Raw genomic sequence first — 22,995 nt, forward strand, 5'->3', positions numbered from 1 at the left:
TTGCACTTAAACAACAATCGTAGGTCTCTATAATAATGAAAAACAAATACGAACTTATTTCGATGATAATGAAAAAGGGGGAAATTTGAACTTGAAAATCTCAGTTTGAATATCAAACGGTTCCAACGATAAGAACGCTAGCAGAACTGCGAAAATCCATTATATGAATCTAATGGATTTTCGCAGATTTTTTAGTGAACTGAATCTCGAGAAACATTGAGGCTAAAAGTCAAAGAAAACAAACCCACCACCTTTACTTAGTTGAAAAATTACTAAAACAGCCATGCTGTTTCACAAGGTCATCAAATTGCCGCCAAATCATTGTAATCTCAGTCTTCTGTGAAAAAAGTTTTTGGAGCTTGGTATAAAAGAAGGTGGCGGTTATAAACCGGTAAAAAATTAGAAAAACATCGCTCGTATTGGCGGCGGAGGTTACCCTCCAACCACTTCTACGAAGAGCGATTCGAATTGTCGACGACCCGTCACTTTTCGAGCGGCTTGATCCATTGGCGTTGCGTGTAGATGTGGGATCTCTCTGCATCTTCTACCGCATTTACCGTGGAGAGTGGTCAGAGGAGTTGTACGGACTTATCTGCTGAAAGCTGAGTTTCATCATCGGACGTCAAGGCAGAATACAAAATACCATCCGTATCACCTTGACGTCCGTCGTTCCACAACTAAGCAATTCTTAAGGCAATTTCTGCAGCACACCACCACGATGTGGAACCAGCTGCCCACTGAAGTATTTCCGAACCATTTCGACTTAGGGTCCTTCAAGAAAAGAGCGTACTGATTCTTAATAGGCCGGAAGCGCGCTTGCGAGCCTTCTAGCAGTGCGAGTGTCCATGGGCGGCGGTGTCACTTAACATCAGGTGACCCTCCTGCCCGTCTGCCTCCTGTAACATAAAAAAACTATTGTGCTTATGACCAAACGACTGAAGTGAAACTTCTTTTTTTCTTTCTTCTTTCTAATAAAAAAATAATTTGTTATTATTCATCCGAAAATTCACAAAATATGAACTCCAAAATGAATTTACAGTTTTATTCACTTTAAACGTTGAATATTGAATGTATTTGTAATGTCCTGCCTCTTGGAGTATTTTATGGCTCACCAACACCACAACACTATACAGTCGTCCTAAACACAACCGCTCCCTTCGGGTGACGGTTGACGACTGAGCAGTGAGCAGTGTTCACAACCTGAACAGGGATGTTAGACGGCCACTCAGAAATCCTTGTACCGAGCTGGCTGAAAGCTGGTATTGAAAACGAAAAACTGCTACGCCTGTGCTCCGCTGCCAACGCTGGTATATAAACCACGCCGGAACTGACACTGCTACACACTGACACTTCAATCGTCTAGTCGTCTTAGCTCCAAAATATGATTTACAACCTCAAAAAAAACTTTTCCGCAGAAAAAAGTAACGATTCATGGTATGGCCAGTCTTTGTATTTTTGCCGAGTAGTCTTGGTTTATACTTTAAATCTTGTAAACTTTGTGTGTTGTGTGTGTTTTTTAAATTGAAAAAAAAATAATTCAAATTAAATGTTCGACGTATGGCAAGACCTGAGCTGGGAGTGGACGTCGGACGAGGGCACTTCGAGTGTCATGAACATGCCAACATTTCGAATTTATATTGAACAACAGTAATAACCAATGAAAGGATTACGCCATGAAGCAACGGCATGTGATCCCAATAAAACAATGAGCCAATAGATGGCACTTACACTAAAAACTGTAATTATTATTGGGCTATCTGTGTAATTATCAAATTTTTTATCAGAACGGAAATTATCGTACAATCTGCGTACGATCGTACATCGTACGTAGCTATGAAATTATCGTACATGTACGATAATTATCGTACGGTTGTGAACACTGCCGGACTGATTCGTGACGTAGGCGCATGAGACAACCAAGCAACACTTTATTTAGCCAATACACTACATCTCTTTTTTGTTTTTTTTATTGATTCAATCTCTCTTAATACTTATTAATGTAACTTATACTACGCTTTATGTATATAATGGATTTTACATGAATCAAACATATTTAATGAAATTCAAGTTTTATGCAGCTACACTCGGGTCAAGTTTCGACATTCATTTCCTCATCGTTAATTCATTTTGATCTTGGCAGACTCTCCATTCCCTTTGAACTCTTTTCAAATGCACAACGTTCCTTCTTCGAATCTGACCGGTTTCATCGTTTCTTACCGTGATATCTCCTCCTTTCGTGTTTTCCACTGTGTGTGTTTCTGGATTGTAGTCTAAGCTTGGTTTATTTTCTTTATTCATATTTTTTATAAGTATTTTTGTCTTTGTCTCCTGGTATTAAATCACACTCTTCAGCCTTTCGTTTCCTGTCTCCGTTTTCTTTTTCCTATTTGTTTTCTTTCTTGATCTCTATCCTTACACATACTTTAGATTTAGGACCAAATATTATCTCCAACGGCTTGTGGTCTGTTAAGAGTTGAAATCTTTTACCATAAAGGAATATGTGGAAATGTTCCATCGCCCACACGAGAGTTAACGCTTTCTTTTCTGTGTGGCAATAGCGGTGTTCACTCATTATTGTATTTATAGCGTATTGTCAAACGTCAATATACAGTTTTGACTTTTTAGTTTGTGTGATAGATAGTAGAAATCTACATGAAAATTGTGATTTTACCGAGATGATGACAAATCAACTAATATTAAATTGGTAACAATCACTATTGAAATAAGTTTCATCTGCCTAATTTCTTGCCTCAATCTAAATTATTATTACATCAAAATGTCTAACGAAGAAAATGCTCTAAAAGGATTTCTTACAAAATATAAGTATCGTGACTTTACCTCCAAAGAAGTTACAAGTCTTATACAAGTATATCGGGGCTTGACTTATCGTCTAGAAGCTTTTGTATTCAACAATGGAGCAAGAAAGGATTTGCTTAATCTGGAAGGTACTATTCCTGTGAATTACAAAGGCGCTTATTATAATATACCAGTATGCATTTGGTTGATGGACACTCATCCACAAAACGCCCCTTTATGTTTCGTGAAACCAACTCCAGACATGTCGATTAAGGTCTCTAAATTCGTAGATAGCAATGGCAAGGTGTACTTGCCTTATTTACATGAGTGGAAGCCGAATGGGTCAACCCTACAGAACCTTGTCCAATGTATGATTACTGCTTTTGGTGAATTGCCCCCTGTTTACTCGAAACCAAGAAATGAGGTTCGTGCACCATACCCTGCTGGGCCGTTTATGCCACAGCCTTCAGGGTACCCATATGTACAGCTTCCAGGACCACCTAACCAAACTCCATATCCAACACCTAGCCCTTATCCTGCAACATCAAACTTACCATATCCTAATTTTGGCACTCCTTATCCAGGACCAGCTAATATGAATGGCACTCCTTATCCTCCAAATTTTCCTCCAGCAACAAGCTATGGTCCAACCCCTGATGTAGCAGGTGGTACAATAACAGAAGAACACATTAAGGCTTCTCTACTATCAGCTGTAGAAGATAAACTAAGGAGAAGGCTAAAAGAACAATCACAACAATCACAAGCTGAGCTTGAAACATTACGTAGAACACAGCAAGAGTTACGTGAAGGAAAAACCAGGCTTGAAGATATACTTGGTCGTTTACAACGAGAAAGAACAGATTTAGATAAGAATGTAGCGACTTTACAAGAAAAAGAGAAAGAATTGCAATCGGCTGTTGAAAGACTAGGAGCACAAGAGGGTATAGATGTTGATGAAGCAGTAGTTACTACAGCACCCCTGTACTCACAGCTATTAAATGCATTTGCGGAAGAAGCAACACTTGAAGATGCAATTTATTATATGGGAGAAGCCTTACGAAAAGAAGTTATTGATTTAGATACATTTCTGAAACAGGTGCGTACCCTAGCACGACGTCAATTTACTTTGAGGGCCCTAATGCATAAGTGCAGGCAAAAGGCACAATTGGCTTGTTAATGGAACATTTTGTTATCTGTACTACCATATTACTCACATGATAAGCTGGGCTTGTATTTATGTTAGTTTAGTTTTAATCATACTGCTATTTACTTGAGTAGAATTATTTAATGATATATGCCACATTATTGCTTAAATGGTTCTGCTGTTTGGTTAGTTAAACCAAATAAATTTTATAAACCATATTAGTGCTATGTTTTTGAATCAGCTTTTAATAATTACCCTAACATATCAGGGGTTGTTTATTTCCTATATCATTAAATGTAATGCACGAGAGATAGTTTAATTTACATGTAATAAGGTTTGTATTACATAGACAATAAGACTACACTGAGAAGGCTGCATAATTGTTGTGGAGCACAGGCTTTTATTTGTGTATGTATTTACCATATTTAGGTTTTTTATGCAATTACATAAACATAAAATATTCACAAATTGGTTTATCTGAAGAAAATACAAACCTAAAAGTTTGTCCTTCAGAATTACTGCCATTTGATATTGTAGAGACGTCTAGTGCAGTGTATCATACACATGTAGTTCATACTTAAGTCAATATTATGTATAATAATACAATAGTATTGTAAGAACTGTAGAATACTTTTCAAAATGAGAGTAGATCATTTGAGTTTATTTATCATAAAACAAATATAATTTTTTTTATACATTGCTTATGTCCAGGAGTTGCCCAGAGTATTTACAGGAGTTTAACATAACAATTGCCAAAACATATATGTATTATGTTAATTATTACAAATATACACAATAAAATATTATTTGTGAAATATTGAAATAAGATACCAAATTATAAAAGGTGTCTGAAAATAAATGTAATTGTATTATAAAATACAAGTAAAAAAAACATGTCTCTATGTAATCTCACAAAAACTGTAATATATTGTTTAGATACGTAAATGTGCATATTATAATCACTAGATATAATGTTTTATCTAAATAAAATTGGAAAAATATAAGATTTTTCATCCATGGGTCCTGAAGAATATGCAGAATATGCAACAACTAAGCATTAGCTTTTGTATTTATCCTGTATTAACTAATTTGATAGTGCTAATTATAGTCACATACTGAATATTATGTAGCTCACATTTATATGACAAACCGATTATATTTCTTGTATTTATAAAATTATCAACACCTAAAACAAACATGCATAAGGTCATGGGAAGGCAGCTCATTTATTTCATAGTCCTAATATAGGCACATAATTTATTCAAATAAAATATAAAAGTATGCTTAGCAAAATAAATAAAATGCTTTTTCAGATATATAAAGACCAGTGAATTTATTTCTTCTTTCCCTTTTTGGCAGCGGCTGCAGCTTCTAAATCAATAGGCGCTGGTTTCACAAATGGTATTATTTCTTGATACTGTTCAGGCATCCATTGTTTTAATGCTTCTGGTACCTGAAATATTATATTATGATTGACTCTATAGTCTACATAATTAATTTGGTAATTCAAGATTAAATTTACAATATGGAATAATCAATTTAGTTCTCAATTATTGAGAACATGTACTAACTATTGTAAATAACTATTATAGTTATTTACAATAGTTAGTACATGTTCTTTTATCCTCAAAGTAGTTTTCTAATACCTGAATGCCATCCTCAGTTTGGTGAACTTCAAGTAAAGCACAAATAACTCGCGTAGTGGCACACATTGTTGCATTGAGCATGTGCACATACTCTGTTGCTGCATTCATTTTCTTTGTTTGACCATACCTTTAATAGCAATAAATTAAATAAATTTTTGTTTTGAGTTATTATGTATTAGCACTATGTTTTACTCCATAGTCTGTAATTATACATTAACACAGAAGATGTGATCTTTTATAGAAACAATGCAGGATTGATTAAATTTTTTTGTACATGCAGAATAATGGCTCATTTATGTAGATTAAAATTACAAACCGAACAAGCAATCTCCTGGCCTGGTACTCCAAGCAATTACTGCAGGAAACTAGCTCCCTAAATGCTCCTGATCCAGGGAACCAAGCTTCTAAATCCAGCTTTTTAGAAGCTGCATGGTTGAGTGCCCCAGACACTATGTTAACCACTCTGTATGGAATGCCTAGTGTTTTGTAAAAGTTTTCAGCATTGCTTATCATTTCCTCCATTATCTCCCAAGATTTGTTATCATGTGGGGATGTCAGGACAAATTGTTCTATCTGAAAACACAAAGAATGCATTGTTTATACTATAATTTTTTTTTGTATTACTTCACTATTGACTGACTTGAATAAGTCTTAATGTGTTAATAGTTTGCAAGACAATTATAATAAAATTTTGCTAAACAAATTTTCGAAGTTTTGGAAATAGAGGGAGTCTGTGTGGACATGTATTGTGCTGGAGGTTTGTTTAAAAGTTAATGAAAGGAAAAAATACCTTTTCAAATTGATGAACTCTGAATATACCTCGTGTGTCACGGCCATGAGAACCGGCCTCTTGTCTAAAACATGTTGATATACCTGCATACCTAAAATAAATATAATCAATGATTGAAATAAATTTGAAGTAATTTATTATTGTTGGACATAGGAATACCACAATAATGTTTTTTTAAATAAGAAATATTTTATACCTAATAGGTAATGCAGATTCTGGGAGCCACTCATCCCGGTGGTAAGCTGCAATTGGTTGTTCTGATGTAGCAATCAAATACTTCTCATCAATGCTATTGTCTCCTTTGTTTTCAGAACCCTTTCCAATTACTTTATAAAGTTCTTCATCAAATTGTGCAAGTTGAGCTACTTCTTGCATCACCTATAACAAATTTATTATTTAAATTATTGAATAAATATGAAAAATTGTAATAGGATAATTTAGATTATAAATAATTACCTCTTTTCTCATAAAGAATGGGGTGTATAATGGAGTATATCCTTTGTGAAATAAAATTCTTAGGGACAATTGTACTAAAGCTTGCTCTAAAAATACAGCTGGGCCTTTGAGGTAGTATCCCCTGCCACCAGCTACAGCAGACCCTCTTTCTCCATCCATACCTAGAAATGTAATAAAGCAAATATAATGAATGTGTGTAAGCATATGGATTTACTTTGGCAAACTTAATATATTTAATACTGTTAAGCAAGCATAAATAATATTTGTACAAGTGATTCAATAGTCTTGTATGAATGTTAATAATGTTTTATATTATCAAATGTGATAACATTACACCTACAAATATGAAAATGAACCTTTTGCTTACCATCAATCATGCATATAAGATCAACATGAGAGTAATTTTTCTTCATGGTACAGTCACCAAAGGTTCTTTCTACAGCATTATGATCTTCATCATCATCAACAGGTACCGATTCATGCAGATGGTTACCAACCTCTCTTAAGGCAGATGAACGAAGCTTCTCAGCGGCTAAAAGATTTTGCTCATTTTTTGTAATAGCTTCGTCAATTAGGACACGGACCTAATAGTAACAAAAATAATATAAGGAAATAGTATAAATTAATATATCACATATGTATTTTCATATATTCCCCATTAAAAGGTTACCACCATATGGAGAGATTGGTGACTTGTTAACTGAATGTAATAGGTAAGGTAAAAGAAATCAAAATTAAATTTCTTACCTTCTTAATTTGATTAACAGTCAATGGCTTTAGCTGTTCATTTGAAATATTAATAAGGTTATCTGCTACTTCAGATGGAACTGGATCATCTTCAGGCCCGACTGGCTCTTTGTTTTTCATCTTCAACCCAATTTCTTTACTGCACACATTTTTCAGTTTATTAAAGTTATCCGCATCATGACGCAACTTTCTCCAAAGTGTGTCTTGTTCTACTACAGTATCCACGAGTGCCACATCCTTGTACCGCTTGCGTTGATTCTCACGAATTTTATCTGGATCACCATCTTTATCGGCTCTGAATAGATCTAAGTCTAAAACCATTGTTTTAAAATTTATTTAAAATGAGTTGGCTGCGAGTTGAGAGAAAGAAGAATTTAATTTGATCTTATTTGAAAAATGAAAACGATATTATATCCTGAGTAGACTACAATCCTAAATGCAATTTGCCGACTGCCGTATTCGAAAGATCCCGTTTGTGACAATTGTCTGTTGAGATGCCAACGCAAAATGATCTATGAGAAAGATATATTGTCAAAATAGTGAAAATGAAATGTCAAATTTACCGACGGTCGGCAAAGCTGAAATTAACAATTTTTGCATCTCGGTAAAAATTAGATTCTGATTTCTGTTAAATGTTTTGTGTATTATGTGGATCTTTGTAAAAGTAAGTGTCAAATGCAGTTAAAAACAAAGGATCTCATACAAATGTAAGTTTTTAAAAACGTCGCTTTCGCTTTTTTATTTAAAAACTGTTAACAATCATTGTTTACACGTCTTAAATTCTTCTATTTACAAAGGGGAGGATTCAATCAAATTTATATGTTTCAAAAGTAGCGTTCAGAGTAAGTAGTAAAGTTAATTTATGGATAAGTAATACAGGATTTATTATTTGTTCTAATAAGATTAAATAAAGATTTATGTATTACTCATCTATAGTTATTAAGTATTATATTCGATAACATTTCCTTAAACCTTGTGTAAATCTTATTAGTTGTAGCATGTCGTTATTAGTTGTTTTAATTTACTCATGAACTACTTATTTTGTACATAATTCAAATAATATTTATTATTATAAATTATTGTGGATTAAGTACAATAATGTAGTGTGTTTTACAATCTTAAAGAAAAACAAATTTTATAATATTGAATTATAAGCTATTCCAAAAGGTGATTTTTATTTCAGATGCTAAAATGATTCCATTAAAAGATAATCAAGATGTTGCATCATTTCTTGTCACCAAACACTCGTGGAAGGGGAAGTATAAAAGAGTGTTTTCTATTGGAACTCATGGTATCACAACCTATAACCCAGATAGATTAGAAGTAACTAATAAATGGTTGTATTCTGATGTAGTTACAATTTCTTCATCAAAGCATTCTAACTCTACAACTAATCATGACTTTACTCTGGTTATGAAGAAGGAAAAGAAAATAGATTCTATGAAATTTTCCTCTGAACATAAATGTCTTATTCTAACAGAAGCTTTTAAATATAGAAACCAGTTTGCTGAAAAACCAAAGGATGTATATGTATGTTTTGTCTTTCTATAATTTAGTACCTCTTAATATTTGACACTTAACCACTTAATAAAATAGAGTTTATCTCCATTATTGTATAAAATAATTATCACATATAATATTCTGTGATTTATTTTTCTAGTATTTGTGGTTTTCAACTATTTCACTATAATTAATTTCCTTTCCTTAGGTATGACAAAAACATTAAAACTATTATTATTTAATTTAGCTTTAACTGTTTATTGTAGAGATATCAAGCTTATAAACACCATTGGAGTGGCACTCGTCTACCTATTGTGCTTGAAGTAGGACCCTGCTCTCTAGAACAACTGGATCCATCTACGCACACATTACTTGCCAGCTACCCATATAATGATATCCAAGGAATACTACCTGTTAAAGATGTTCCCGGTGGTTTTGTGATAGCTCTTGGGGGATATAGTCGCTTACACATGTTCTCCAATGTAATGGATCATCAAGGAATTGTAAATAAGATGTTGGAAATGGCAAATCTTACACTCAATATAAGCATTAAAGTTCTATCAGCCATGATCACACTTGATGACTGCCACAATCAGAGATTTGGAAAGTATAGGTAATGTTAATAATTAGTTTCTATAATCATTGCTTACAATTTGTAGTAGATATCTGTAGAATACATAACAAAAATTCTATGTTTTTTATGAAACAAACAGTCCTCCCGAAAAAAGTGTATGAATAATCTTACACTTTGACACAAAAAACGTCTCACTGGTTTGTTTAACTTTAATAAAGTGCACTGTAGAGAAAAATAAGAAATGCAATCAATAATAGAAATATAATTGTATTGTTGTAATTTGATTTATTCATCCTTCAACAAGAATAATCTATAATCTGTGATTTTATCTAGTTAACATGGCATTCAAATTGTGTCAACAATTATTAGTCATAGAGCTTATCTTATTAAAATTCTGTTTAGCATTAACATAATGCATAATTTTGCTTGTGATTACTATTTGTAAAAATTGCAAAACATATCAACAAAATACCTTTTTTAACAAAAACTAAAAGTATAAAAAAAAAACATATAACAAATGCTGCCTCAAGTATTACTATATTTACCTACACTAAAAAACTACTTTACAGAAAATTATCTTAAAACAATTAAAACTCACTATCACTATTCAACATGTAGAAAATTAAAAAATGCATTTCTATTACCCAAATACAATAATTTATATGGAAAAAAAACATTAGACTATATTATTCCAAATTTAATAAACTCGCTACCAGCTACACTATTTACTAATATAACTAGAAACAATATTAAATTTAAATTAAAAAATTATTACATAAAGCAAACAATTATAAATTACGCATAACAAAAATCAGACATCGTCATTTAATTCATATTTGAATATTAGAGCACACACAGGTGTTTTGTTGTATATTATGTCACTGGCCTTAGTATATATATAAGTTAATTAACTAAATATTTTCGACGTCCTGGTGGACAGAAAAACTGTGTCCAGTTTGTGTTTCCACCACACCAACTTCTACTATTTAAGATTATTTATACAATAAAATAAATACAAATTATGATATAAAAACTAAATTCTTATAGTATCTGTAACTTATCGATGATATGGGCAGTATAGTACAGATGGATAAGGCCGCCTACTGTTGTATAATTTTTGTATATGATTATATTGTTTGATGTACAATAATTTAATATTCTACTAAAGAAAAATACAATAAAATCCGTTATTTTAGCAACATTTACATTTGCTTTGACATTTATTTTTTAAACATTTTTTGTAAACAATGCTATTTTCTTAAATATTGTGGCAGATTATTTTCTTCTTTTATCAATCGTTTTCGCAGCGCATGCGATGAAAGATATTTTATATGCATCTTTTTTACACCTTGAGTAACATTATTATAGTTTTTTCTTGCAATTAAAGTTAGCCTCTATTATTAAGCGATAATGTAGCATTAAAACAGTGAAAGAATTTTTAAAATTGGTCCAGTGCATTTTGAGACAATTTGTTGTAAATATACTTACATACAAATCTTTCCTCTTGATAAAAGTAGCATTGATTATTTAATACGTTAGAAAAGTGATAGAACACATTAAGAGAAAATATAATTTCAGTGGCGACCAACATCAGACATCTTTGAGTGAATTTTTAGTACATAAAGTGAATCCTGCCAGACACATGGAACCAATGCGGCGCACGTTATGTCTATCTGATACTTGTATTTTGGAAAGAGATCCACAAACTTATTCTGTAAGTATATAAGCATAATATAAATAGAAAATATATGCAATCTTTTAAAGTCTTAATGTATCCCAAATTTTTCTTATTTTAATTTTTTTTTTCTTTCAGGTGGTTTGTTTGCGACCGTTAAGTGACGTATTTGCACTGGTACGAGACCCTGATCATCCACAAAAGTTTTCTATTGAGTATTTAAACGGACAAATGAGAACATATCTCGCAGGAGAAAGGTACTGCTGAATATATTACATCTCAGATAATAGAACACTCGTGTTTCTTTTCGTTGAAGATGCATATTGCTTTTTTTTGTTTTTTTATTGACTGTGCATAATATGTTTACGCATTTTACAATCTCAAATGATACTATATTTATTTTCCTCGTTAAATTTTCCCGTCATCCCGATCAAGGTATTTTCCGGTTCGAAGGACCATAAACCGTCGTATTTATAATATAAATGATTACCGAATCACTAAAATATGAGAAGATGTTAGCCCGTACTAACCGACACAGCATATAAAGAAGATTTATTTCCTTAGAGATGCATTGCTAGCGTCACTACTAGACGGTGTACGTGGCTCCGGTCAACGGGACGTACACGTACGTATGACGCGTACGCCGCGCGGCTATCGATTGGGCCCGTTACATCAGCCCGTTGATGAGGAAACGGAGTCAAATCATTTGCGGTAAGTGCTATATTTAATTATTTTATACATTCAAATGATCTATTTAGAGATGAAGAGTAGTACTATAAAATAGTGATAGCTAATTCCATCACATTACTTAATATATACCTATCGACGGAAGAATAGAGATTTCAATCGAAGCTCAGTGAAGATTAACTGTACTATGAAAAACCACTAGTCGAGTATTAAACCTACCACTCTGGGAATTTTGTAAAAACTGATTTTTACAGGCTTTTCCAAAATCCAGTGGGTATGTCACGAGTGGAAGTAATTGAACGTTTCAACTCAAACATTGGATACAGCGGCCTCATATACTCAGTCAGTCAAGACGTAAGAATAATTTTTATATAATGACAATAAATCACACAAAAGCGTAAATTTTTCATTGCCATTTTTGCTTATTTTTTTTTAACAGTTGGCAAGAAGCATGTTGTATTTATGATTTCAGTTAATATTCAAAGGATAGTTATACGTTTTATTACGTCTCATCATTTAGTATCAAAAAAAAAATAATATTATAGGGTTACAAATCCTTGAATTAAACAGGCATCTCCTGAACTGCCGTGCCAACTTATAGGCCGCATCTCACTTAACTATAGGTGGAATTGTGGGTCTGTATAAACTTGTCTTAAACAAAAAGCAAATATAAGAATTGACTAATTGATAGGACTCGTAATGTATATAACTTCTATGTAAAATTCCTTTTAAGACAAATTTGCACACCATTATGTGTGGCAGCATATTATGCAAACTTTAGCTTGTACCAAACATTTTGTGTAGCATATTCTTGCAAATAAATTATTATTATTATTTAAAAAATCTAACTGAAGAATCTACTGAAAAATTAATTTTACTCGATTATAATATCTCATTTCCTACAAGCATGGTTAAGGGTTGATACAGGTGTTTCATAATTTGAAAATTACAATTATATTGACTTATATAATTTTGTTGATTTTTTTGTATTTAGTAGCACTAACTTCTTTGTGTTGATGAAAACTAAGTAGTTAAAGGCTTATTACGCATACAGATTATCATGAGCACAGCTTATATCATTTAATCATCAAGTGGCATGTAAATTTTGTGTTGTTGCCTTATAGGCTCGTCCCGTGTTGTGGCTGTTTCTTACCTGGGATCTTGTAAGTCCCTCATGTTTTATGTTTCTATTGGGAATCTCTTTCTAAACGCATGTGTATATATACATTTTTTTCATTAATAGGTTTAAATTAACTTTAGGTTGCGTATTGGTAGAATGGCTATTAAAATGCATTCACTTATATAATCATATTAATTTTTGACGTTTGTGTGTGTCTATCTAGTATTATCTATATCCAATAAGATTCTACTGATAATCATAACTATCTACAGTGCCACATACTTTTTTTGGCCACATATAGCATCGCTGTCATAGATATTAGTATTGCCAGTAAATAAAAATTAACAATTATAAAGAGAATAATTTGAAATCATGCAGGCTAACTTAATAATTTATTGAAATTTCTTAAAACAACAAACTTAAGAGCAATTGGTATGATACCTGTACTATTAATATAATATCTTTTAAGATACCTAGCAATCATAACCGTTTCATAATTAAAACTTGGCCATTGTTAATGCAAGGAATAAAATTTCTATTAAATGTTGGTAGTTCGTAAAATTATTTATTTTACGCACCAAGAATTTGTCAATGTCAGCCTGGCATTTCAAAATGGCGGCAGTAGTATCAATTTCAGCGGCCGGCTAAGAAAAGTATTTGGCCCTGTAATTATCAAGGCATGTCTTGAGCAATTTATTATAATAAATTTCTCAAAATTGATTTCTTATGATCGGTTTGAAGCGTGAAACTTTGAAATCTATAAAGTTACGATAGTATATAAACGTTTATAAAACTTTATTAAAATATCTCATTAACAGGTTCTGGTGATTTTATATTGTCTTTTCTCCGTCCCAAGAATAATTTTTCTCTTAATTTTTTATTAATTTCATAAAGAAGGCGTGACTACAATATTTACGCTAGAATTTAAACCAAATTATTATAAATACAATTAATTTAAAGTTAGCCTATTCATGTACATATAATGAAAAATGCTTAACATTCGATAGGTTTTTTTTATATTTTTTTTTATTTATTTTTTTATGTTTTGAAAGTACAAAATGTATATGATACACATGACTCTCGTTCGTCTTTGGTCCTCTTTTCAAAATATGTATTCACACCAACTATTAAGAAATTTCCTAGAACATGTAATCTTGGCTGAATTTAACTAGATTTTTTTGTTGGCAGCGTCTCTTTTCGGAGAACAAAGAAAAGTTAATAACTGGTGCACTGACGGCGTTGGTCAGTAGTGCGCCCTCTGGGTCTAATCTTACGCCGCGTGAATTGGAAGCACAGTTTCATGCACTAAGACGATTGTGCGCTAGTAAAGTTGGGTTCGCTGCGTTTACTGCGTTGCCTGGGTATGATTTTAATGTATAAAAGTAATATTACAACCACAGCAGACACGCATTATTTACTTAAAACATACCTTGTTCTTTAAAATAAAATATTGTTATGTCGCATTATTTTTTCTCTCGTTTCGTTATTGACTACATTCACTTTTGTTATAGGTAAAGTTTTATTTGCATACCTACATTTAACATGCTATGTCTTTCATTTGAAAGACGGTTCTAGATTCGTAGACTCCTAATGAGCTAGTGATAACCATTTTTCATAATTTTAGAATTTAAAAATTAATATGTAATGTACGTGAATTGTAGACGTGTATTTATTTTATTGAGTTAAAGTTAATTTTATAATGTTAAATAATGTTTGTGAAACTTCAAAAACAAGATCCTTCCTTGGTGTGGCATTGTAAGATAATTAAAAAAAAATATATTTAAACCAACTATAGGCATCAGTTAGAATTTATACGTAGGGAGAATAAGGGTCCTTAAAAAAATAATTTTCTTTCCTTCTTTATATTCTTTATTTGTACAATTTGTTATAATTTCCATAGTTTTCGCGAATGGATAGGCAGTGCCGTTGTATCTGCATTGAGACGCGAATCTGCCGCGTGTTCGCACGCTGCTTTAGAAGCTGTATGTGCACTCTTGCAACCGATGCACGCAGAACCCGATCTGAGACAGGAACAGCTAAATAAAGCCAGTATGCTTTCCTCTCAGCCATTCCTGGAGGGACTACTATCTATGTGGGCACAGCATATTGTAAGTATATATTTTTTATTCATTTCTAGGAATGGTAATTTTTGGAAGTGGTAATCCTTTCGGCGTATGAGGGTAATTTTTTTATGGATGAAACGTCACGAAGATGTGCAGCGTTTTTGTCGAAGAAAAGCGAGAGAACGTTTGAGACCGATTAAAAGAGGGTGAGAAAGGGAGATTGAGAAAAAGTACACGCCCTTTGTTGATGTATTCGTTTAGTAGTTACATATTTGAACTTTAGATGGCGATTCTGTTGCATAACGTCTTGTGCAGTAAACACAGTTTTTTTTATTATTATGATACAGCGTGTAAACAGTGTGAATATAGATATACAATACATGAAGTGATCATATACTGGTACATGATTATCTATTGGGGTTTTGACCTTAGTAATAATTAATTTACAAAGAAGTTTCACTTCTGCCATGCGTACTTTGTACGCACGCACTTTTTTATAATAATGTAATTTTAAATATAATTTTTCTGATAATTTTTTAAAATATTTACTACTTAAAATATTTACTAAATAATTTTAAAAATCAGACTGCAGGTAGCGGAGCCCTTGTAGTAGGAGCAATGTTGGATTTCCTTACGTTCGCGCTATGCGTGCCATACAGTGAGACTACAGACGGAAAACAGTTTGACCAGCTTCTGGAAATGGTCGCTACAAGGGGACGGGTTATATTTAGACTTTTTGAGGTAAGGAAATGCTGGAACCGCCCGTTTGGCCTGAAATTTTGTAACATACGTAGTTGGTCCCGAAGTTCTGTCAGTGGCACATTGAAATTTTAAATGTTTTTAAATTTCGAACATGATTTTATAAAAAAAAATATTGCATTCTATTTTTGAATGTTTCACTATTCTTTTAAAACAAAAAACAATCACTTTCCGTTTCACTGTGATTGCTTTGTACCGCTGTGGGCACTCGCCGAGTACCATTTCTAAGTTGCTCAAAAATTTGTATATGTATATATTTTAGCTAGGTTTGTGTACCGTACTATTGATAGGTACAATGAAGACTCAAGTGTTGAACACAAGAATAGAACTGAACATTAACTATAAATTGATATACCACTCATTAAAAACTGATCAGTAATTTAGTTTATCATTATTTCCATTTATGACAAAACCTTGGGGCGGACTACGTCAATAACAAGTGAATGGTATAAATCAATATTAAAAAATATATACTTTTTTTAAATAATGGGCGGAAACTTGATTCAGGGCTGTCACATACTCACATGCTTAGGGGAACCATATCTTGAGATTTTATTGGACTAATATTTCAGCACCCGTCTCATGCGATAGTGAAAGGTGCTGGACTAGTAACGAGGGCGTTAGTCGAAGAAGGCAGCGGTGGAGTTGGAACCAGGATTCAAGGCTTGGCGTTAGCCGAAGCGGCCCTGCCCAGACATTTGCTAACAGCTCTATACGACCAGACCAGACCGCGGCATGGCAACCTGGCCAGATTACACCATAGACATTTGGCACGACATCTGGTTGCGTTGTGGCTGGTTGATCATCCACCTGCAGCGGATTTGTTGAGGAGAATCATGGTGAGGGTGGCAAGTCAGATAAATTACGCCTAAACTTAATATAAATATTTTTTTTTATATGTACATATTCTTAAAACTTTGAATCCTGACCACAGCGTCATCTGTCAAATGTTTGACTAAACGAAAATATATTTCAATTTTAAAATAGTGATAGTTTGAGAGTTGTACACATAACTTTCTTAACCGTCTTAATATCCCAATAAAATATTAAAGTAGAAAAATCAATTGATCCGAAATATTTATAAAAAAGCATAATATATATTTTGACATATAAATGTATGTATAATAACTGTTTCCTGATAAAATGATTAGATATTGAAGTAAAAAACGATATAAATATACATAAATAAATAAAAAATTGCAGCGCTAATTATTTTTCCAGCCATCAGGTCTTCTAGCGTTTCTGGAATCGGCTGATGCTCCACCAGCGGCTGTGTTGGAGGAGGAAGCATTGCAGGAGCGAGATAACTTACAATTGGCTCAGGCGGTGACGAAACCGCGGACGGGCAAACATTGGGACGCTGTCAAGTACGTGGAGAAACATTTGGAGGTGAGTTTACAGGCTGTCGAGTATAACTTGGCCGTTCTGAGGCGCCGCTTACACACTGTATTTGTTACTAAATTTCATTATTTTCGCTAAGCTCTTCAAAATAATATATTGGTGTAAGGTAATGTTTAATTGATAACCAAACGACGCTTGCAAGACGACCAAACGTTGAGAATTATTTTTTACCACATGCCAACTTACACTTAGCAGACTGTAGTAGTCATTTTTTATTGCACATTATAAAATATGTTATTTGAAGGAAAAAAATGTGTTTTAAGTGTTTTTCTAAGACACATAGAGTTTCCTCAGGAAACTGCGGCTAAAACAATAAACAATTGAATTTTGTAAATAAATCAGTGGCGCTACTCCTGTTTGGATATGCGCTCCAAATTTCTGTATCTGTTTCATAGATATTAGAACATAGAATTACAAACAGCAGACATGAAAAACGCAAGTTTAAAGTAAATACTGCATCTCTGGTGTGCTGGGTAATATCGAGAAGACTAGATTGCCCATACATGGCCCATTGCAATGGTCTTTAATATACTTTAAAAAAAGGAAAACATCATGAGGAAACCGGATTGCCTTAGACCTAAAAAGTCGACAACGTGTGTAAGGCACTGGAGGCTGACACCTACTTGCCTATAAGATGAACAGATGATCATGATACAGATACAGAAATCTGAGGCTCAGAGCTAAAGAGGTATAACCCCTTCAGCGCCACTGACACTGACACTTGGCATTAACAAAGTTGCCATACGAACGAGAACCTTTACTTTAGCAAAGAGTTTTTGCAGCATTACGCATCAATGGCTCTGCAGCACTGGGCCCAAAGGGCTCGCAGTACGGACCCTCGGAAGGAAATACAAGCGCGTCCCGTGGTATTGCGCAGACGCAGGGAACGACTCAAATCAACTGCTAATTGGCCGTTATTCTACTACCAGTTTCATAAGGATCATGCTCTGCCTAATCTCATTTGGAATCATACCGTAAGTTTTCCTACATGACATTTCAAGCGATTAGGTTATTAAATAAATAAATAAATAAACAAAGTCTGAATTATGAAAGTACCGTTTGCAGCGCCAAAATGCATACAAAAAGTTTATTCAAATCGATCCAGCCGTTTAAGAGGAGTTCGGTGACTTACAACTGTACCGTAGAATTACATATATAAAGAAGATTTTACGTAGTATTAGAAAATAACAGTTTTCATAGCACGATAATTAATTATACTTATCAAACGAAAGATGAGAGAGCATGGCCCTTGAGAACTTCTACTTCTTCTTCTTGTATGCGTAATTTCATTTATTCACAAAAATATCTACTTACAATTTTTTAATATTAAGTAACAATATGTAGCAGTAGTAGTATTTATATGATTACTGTCACTATAATGACGTAACAGTGTTTTTTTTTATTACTTAAACTTTTAATAAAAAGATACAATATATTAATTAAAATAATATTGTCCACATAATAATTAAAGATAATTTTGTACTGCTGCGTTCTCAAATCCCACAACATATATTTAAATTATAATAATGTCGCTGGCTGATCTTTTCTTCTTTAACTTGACTGTGTAAGAAGTCACTTTGCCCATGTTTTTAAACATTTCATTTACAAACTATTTATGTAATAGAAATTCTCTAATAGAATATGTAGAATGTAGCACGATGACAAATATCTTTCAGACAAGAGAGGAACTTCGGAATGCACTTGAAAAAGAGCTCCGTGACTTCACGGCTGATAGAGAAGTAGCTGGAACTACTCTCACGTCCTGGAATCATGCCGAGCTGGAAGTGCACTACCAGTGCCTTCAGAATGAGGTCAAAATTGGTGACTACTATTTGAGGATACTTCTGGAACAGAAGGATAATGATGACAGTCCTATACGGAAGTCGTAAGTTGATGTTTTCCGTACTTGTTTTGTCAATATTTAAGTTTTTAAATTACGGCTTATTTTGATGCTTAAAATTGTATCTTCATTAACTCAAATAAAAACTAAATCAGTGGCGCTACTTCTTTTTAGATCTGGGCTTCAAATTTCTGTATCTGTTTCAAGATCGTTTGTTAATCATTTGTCAGCCTCCTGTGCCTGACACACGCTGTCGACTTTTTGGGACTAAGACATCGTCGGTTTCCTCACGATGTTTTCCTTTGTTAGGGCTGCCCTGCACACCAGAATGCTATTACTTTAAAATTGGCGTTTTTCATGTCTGCTGTTTGTAATTTCTAATAAAATTAAGTGTAATATTTATAACATCATATATAAAGTGGTTCTAGTATTTATAAACCAAAGTCAAACACTGCATCAAGTTTAAGAAATAATATTTTCAAAACCGTATAACGAGGTTGGTTTTTTTTTAAAGGCTTTAAATTTTTTTTGTAACTTTTACGTAGATGGCTTTTATAAGATATGTATGTACTCGCTTGACGTATGAACATGTTTCGGTCTTCCCAAAACAGAAATATACGAATCCACAAGTGTAACACAAATTTTATTTAAGGTACGAATTCTTCAATGATCTCTATCACCGGTTTTTGTCAACCCCAAAAGTGGAAATGAAATGTATGTGTTTGCAAGCGATGACTATTGTGTATGGGCGGTACTACGAGGACATAGGCCCATTCGCTGATACTAAATACATCGTCCAAATGTTAGATAGAGTAAGTGAATTTAGGAATATCAATGATATTCAATTATTGAAGTTATACTTCTTTTGGCGAGTTTGGGTAAAATTATTAGAGTAAATTTATACGATGCGCGCGTACACCGTCACAAAAAACCGACACCCTGAAGTTAGCACGCAACGCACCAATGGCAATCGCAAATTCCAAAACCAATTGATCAATAAAGCTTTTTATAAATTTGGCGATTATTTAAATAATCCTAATCATTGAGATAGATTTGCTCCAATTCAAACAATTTGTAGAACTCAAAACTTGGCGATTGAAAAGAGTAGCGGACATAAGAAACAAGTTTTTAATATTTAAAAGTTTTTAGTTTAAAATTTTGACTATGCTAACTTCAGGGTGTCGCTTTTTTGTGACGGTGTATCTTTGCTTATCGAGTTCGTTTTGATTATTTATATAAGATTTTAACTTGTTATTATGTTGGCTTAACGGAAATAAGATTTTTTTTTAAATATATTAATTAATATTGTATTTCAGACATGCGATAGAATGGAGAGGGATAGACTGGTTCAGTTCCTAGCGAAATTAATATTACATAAGAAGAATGTTAGTGAAATTTTAGAATGGAATGGTATACGGTATGTATTCTTTTTGTTTATTAATTATGCACTTCTTATACTTTACCTTCGGTAGGTGTTTCTTTTTTTATTGTTCCATATTAGGGTTGCCTAGAAGAAATCGCTTTTTAGCGATGAGACCGCCCGATGCCTAATAACTTATTACTTATATTATGGTAACGAAGTATAAATAAATGAATAAATAATTGATAAAAAAAGTTTTTAAGTAGCTTCTGTAATGACTTAATGTCTTGAAACCCCTAGATGGGGCAAAGGGCGTCCACTGTAAGTCTCCATTGCGTTTGGTCTTGAGCCTTGTGTTTCAACTCATCAGTATGGTTTTCACATATATTTTTGTAACTAGGGAGCGTTCAAGTCTTACACAACCTCCCCCCCCCCAAAATACGTAACGTAATACTTGAAGGCTCCCGTATATTACGCATTTATAAAGGTGTATATTAAATAGTGGATTATTTTTCAGAATTCTAGTTGACCTCATGACTTTGGCCCATTTACATACATCACGCGCAATGGTGCCAACACAATCAAACGTCATCGAAGGCCCAGCGCAGACGAGCGATGGAGATAGAGAGTGGTATTATAATCTGGAGAAAGGAGAGAAGGTCGTCAGAAAGGGGCCTGTTAGTTTTCAACAGGTATAAAGTGGTGTTTTATTTTTGATACAAACAGATAATACAGATACAAGAAGAAAATAGTCAGTGTTAATTTACAGTATTAGTAGAAATATTTAAAAACAAGTTCATATTTAAAAAAAATGCTAAATAGTATGTTCGTTCATAGGAATCAAAAGGTAACTAAATTATTGCAACATAGGAAGCAGACCTAGTCTAAGAATTTTTGGGGAGGATATGTATAGTATAAGACAGGTATATGATGTTCCAAAAACCGTTTTTTAAAGCCTATTAAAAAAATAATATAGGTGGGTCGATGAAATCGTGGAATTGGCCTGAAAGACCTGGACGAGATTGATATACAATAAGGAACAATTGAGGACAATGGGGGAGGCCTTTGCCTGTGGGCACACAGAATAAGTTATCGTAGAATAAGAAAACAATAGTTATAATGTATATGATTTGTATTCTGATATAAGGCTATATATAAATAAATAAATAATAATGAATAACACCAGATGATCTCACAAAACTGTTTATTCCAGCTAAAAGATCTATACAAATCAGGGGAAATCAACAACAAGACAAAATGCTGGGCCAACAGCATGGAAGGTTGGAGGGCAGTTGCTGGTATACCACAACTCAGATGGAGCATCGCCGCTCGGGGACCACCGGCCCTCACGGAGACGGAGTTGGCAGCGACTGTACTTGACTTACTTATAACCTGCTCCAAGTATTATCCTAGCAGGTAAGTGTACGCGACTGTACTATTAGCATATGTTATGATAATCTGTGACTCATTGTCTATGAAACTTCTGTTGGAAAGTCTTGATGTTTCTAATATTAATAAAAGTTTTCCACATTTTGAACACTGTAGATACAGTATTATGTTTGCATAACACTGTTTCTACGGTATATGTCTTTCATTTATTTTTGATATAATGACAATTTTGGTAAACATAAATCATACAAAAATAAGTTTTATTTTACTAGACATTTTGATAAACAAAAAAATATCAGCAAAACAGCGGATTAGCTATGTGATAGGCACTTAACAATGTTTTTTTTTATAATTTATCGGCCCACTACCGAATATATCTAGCTCCGGATAAGTACTGTTTAATCCGTTTAAATCCAGTTCAAACATTTTGTATGACTCAAAAGTTGGCGATTACAAAGAGTGGCGGACAGTTTCTAGCCATTTCTTGTCCGCTCTACGTCCTTGACTTGCGAACTGGTAGTAAATGTAAACTTAGAATCAATTTAACATCTTTTCTGTTGTTTTCATAAGTGTACTTATTTACCTATATAAATGTTTTATTTTGAGTTGAAGAATTGGAAATAGAGATGCCTGAACTTAGACTTACTGAACGTTTTTAATTTATTTTATTATTCTTTATTACTCAAGATGTCATATGGAACATGGTGTAGTGGTTGCAACCTTACAAACATTGTGTAAAACAAAAAACTTGGCGATTAAAATATGTGGCGGAGAGTTTATTGCCAGTTCTTCTCTTCCGTTCTACGCCCTTGATTTGAGAACTGGCAGTAAATGTAAAATTAGAATCATTTTATATTTCTTTTCTTTTTTTGACGTTCATAAGTGTACATTATGTTACCTATATGAATAAATTATTTTTGACTTTGACTTGACTTGTTTAGGGCCTGTTTCACAATGTCCGGATAAGTTCCAAATAAGCTATTTATTACTTATTGGTAGGATAAATAGTATTTTTGCGTTTCACGACTGTCAGATAGCGCTATACGTC

General features: G+C 33.2%; 3 protein-coding genes across 5 annotated transcripts in view; 2 read left to right on the forward strand and 1 right to left on the reverse strand.

The window, feature by feature from the left end:
- Positions 1–2,612: 2,612 nt before the first annotated feature.
- Positions 2,613–4,575, forward strand: LOC110994438 (tumor susceptibility gene 101 protein). The gene has a single exon (XM_022261063.2). It carries the CDS (start codon positions 2,777–2,779, stop codon positions 3,971–3,973), a length of 1,197 nt encoding a protein of 398 aa, XP_022116755.2. The 5' UTR covers positions 2,613–2,776; the 3' UTR covers positions 3,974–4,575.
- Positions 4,576–5,146: 571 nt separating this feature from the next.
- Positions 5,147–8,052, reverse strand: LOC110994437 (serine--tRNA ligase, cytoplasmic). Its single transcript, XM_022261062.2, has 8 exons — positions 7,580–8,052; positions 7,200–7,416; positions 6,833–6,993; positions 6,573–6,754; positions 6,377–6,467; positions 5,903–6,159; positions 5,587–5,713; positions 5,147–5,393 (listed from the first exon to the last, which is right to left on the reverse strand). Exons 1-8 carry the CDS (start codon positions 7,898–7,900, stop codon positions 5,274–5,276), a joined length of 1,476 nt encoding a protein of 491 aa, XP_022116754.2. The 5' UTR covers positions 7,901–8,052; the 3' UTR covers positions 5,147–5,273.
- Positions 8,053–8,125: 73 nt separating this feature from the next.
- Positions 8,126–22,995, forward strand: part of LOC110994436 (dnaJ homolog subfamily C member 13) — a 32,732-nt gene continuing 17,862 nt past the window's right edge. Inside the window, exons 1-19 of one of the 3 annotated variants that reach the window (XM_045634753.1) lie at positions 8,126–8,286; positions 8,763–9,109; positions 9,346–9,692; positions 11,232–11,367; positions 11,467–11,585; positions 11,893–12,039; positions 12,270–12,369; positions 13,140–13,178; positions 14,324–14,496; positions 15,036–15,243; positions 15,784–15,939; positions 16,530–16,796; positions 17,179–17,346; positions 18,141–18,332; positions 19,035–19,243; positions 19,851–20,010; positions 20,515–20,615; positions 21,076–21,250; positions 21,772–21,974. In XM_045634753.1, the coding sequence (XP_045490709.1) occupies positions 8,771–9,109; positions 9,346–9,692; positions 11,232–11,367; positions 11,467–11,585; positions 11,893–12,039; positions 12,270–12,369; positions 13,140–13,178; positions 14,324–14,496; positions 15,036–15,243; positions 15,784–15,939; positions 16,530–16,796; positions 17,179–17,346; positions 18,141–18,332; positions 19,035–19,243; positions 19,851–20,010; positions 20,515–20,615; positions 21,076–21,250; positions 21,772–21,974 (3,239 nt within the window). In that variant the 5' untranslated portion in view covers positions 8,126–8,286; positions 8,763–8,770. Of the gene's footprint in view, positions 8,287–8,319; positions 8,422–8,762; positions 9,110–9,345; positions 9,693–11,231; positions 11,368–11,466; positions 11,586–11,892; positions 12,040–12,269; positions 12,370–13,139; positions 13,179–14,323; positions 14,497–15,035; positions 15,244–15,783; positions 15,940–16,529; positions 16,797–17,178; positions 17,347–18,140; positions 18,333–19,034; positions 19,244–19,850; positions 20,011–20,514; positions 20,616–21,075; positions 21,251–21,771; positions 21,975–22,995 lie in introns of those variants that run through there. The other 2 variants (XM_045634756.1, XM_045634760.1) reach the window with 2 other exon arrangements.

Source organism: Pieris rapae, chromosome 1 (assembly GCF_905147795.1).
Source record: "Pieris rapae chromosome 1, ilPieRapa1.1, whole genome shotgun sequence".
Taxonomy (NCBI): Eukaryota; Metazoa; Arthropoda; class Insecta; order Lepidoptera; family Pieridae; genus Pieris; species Pieris rapae.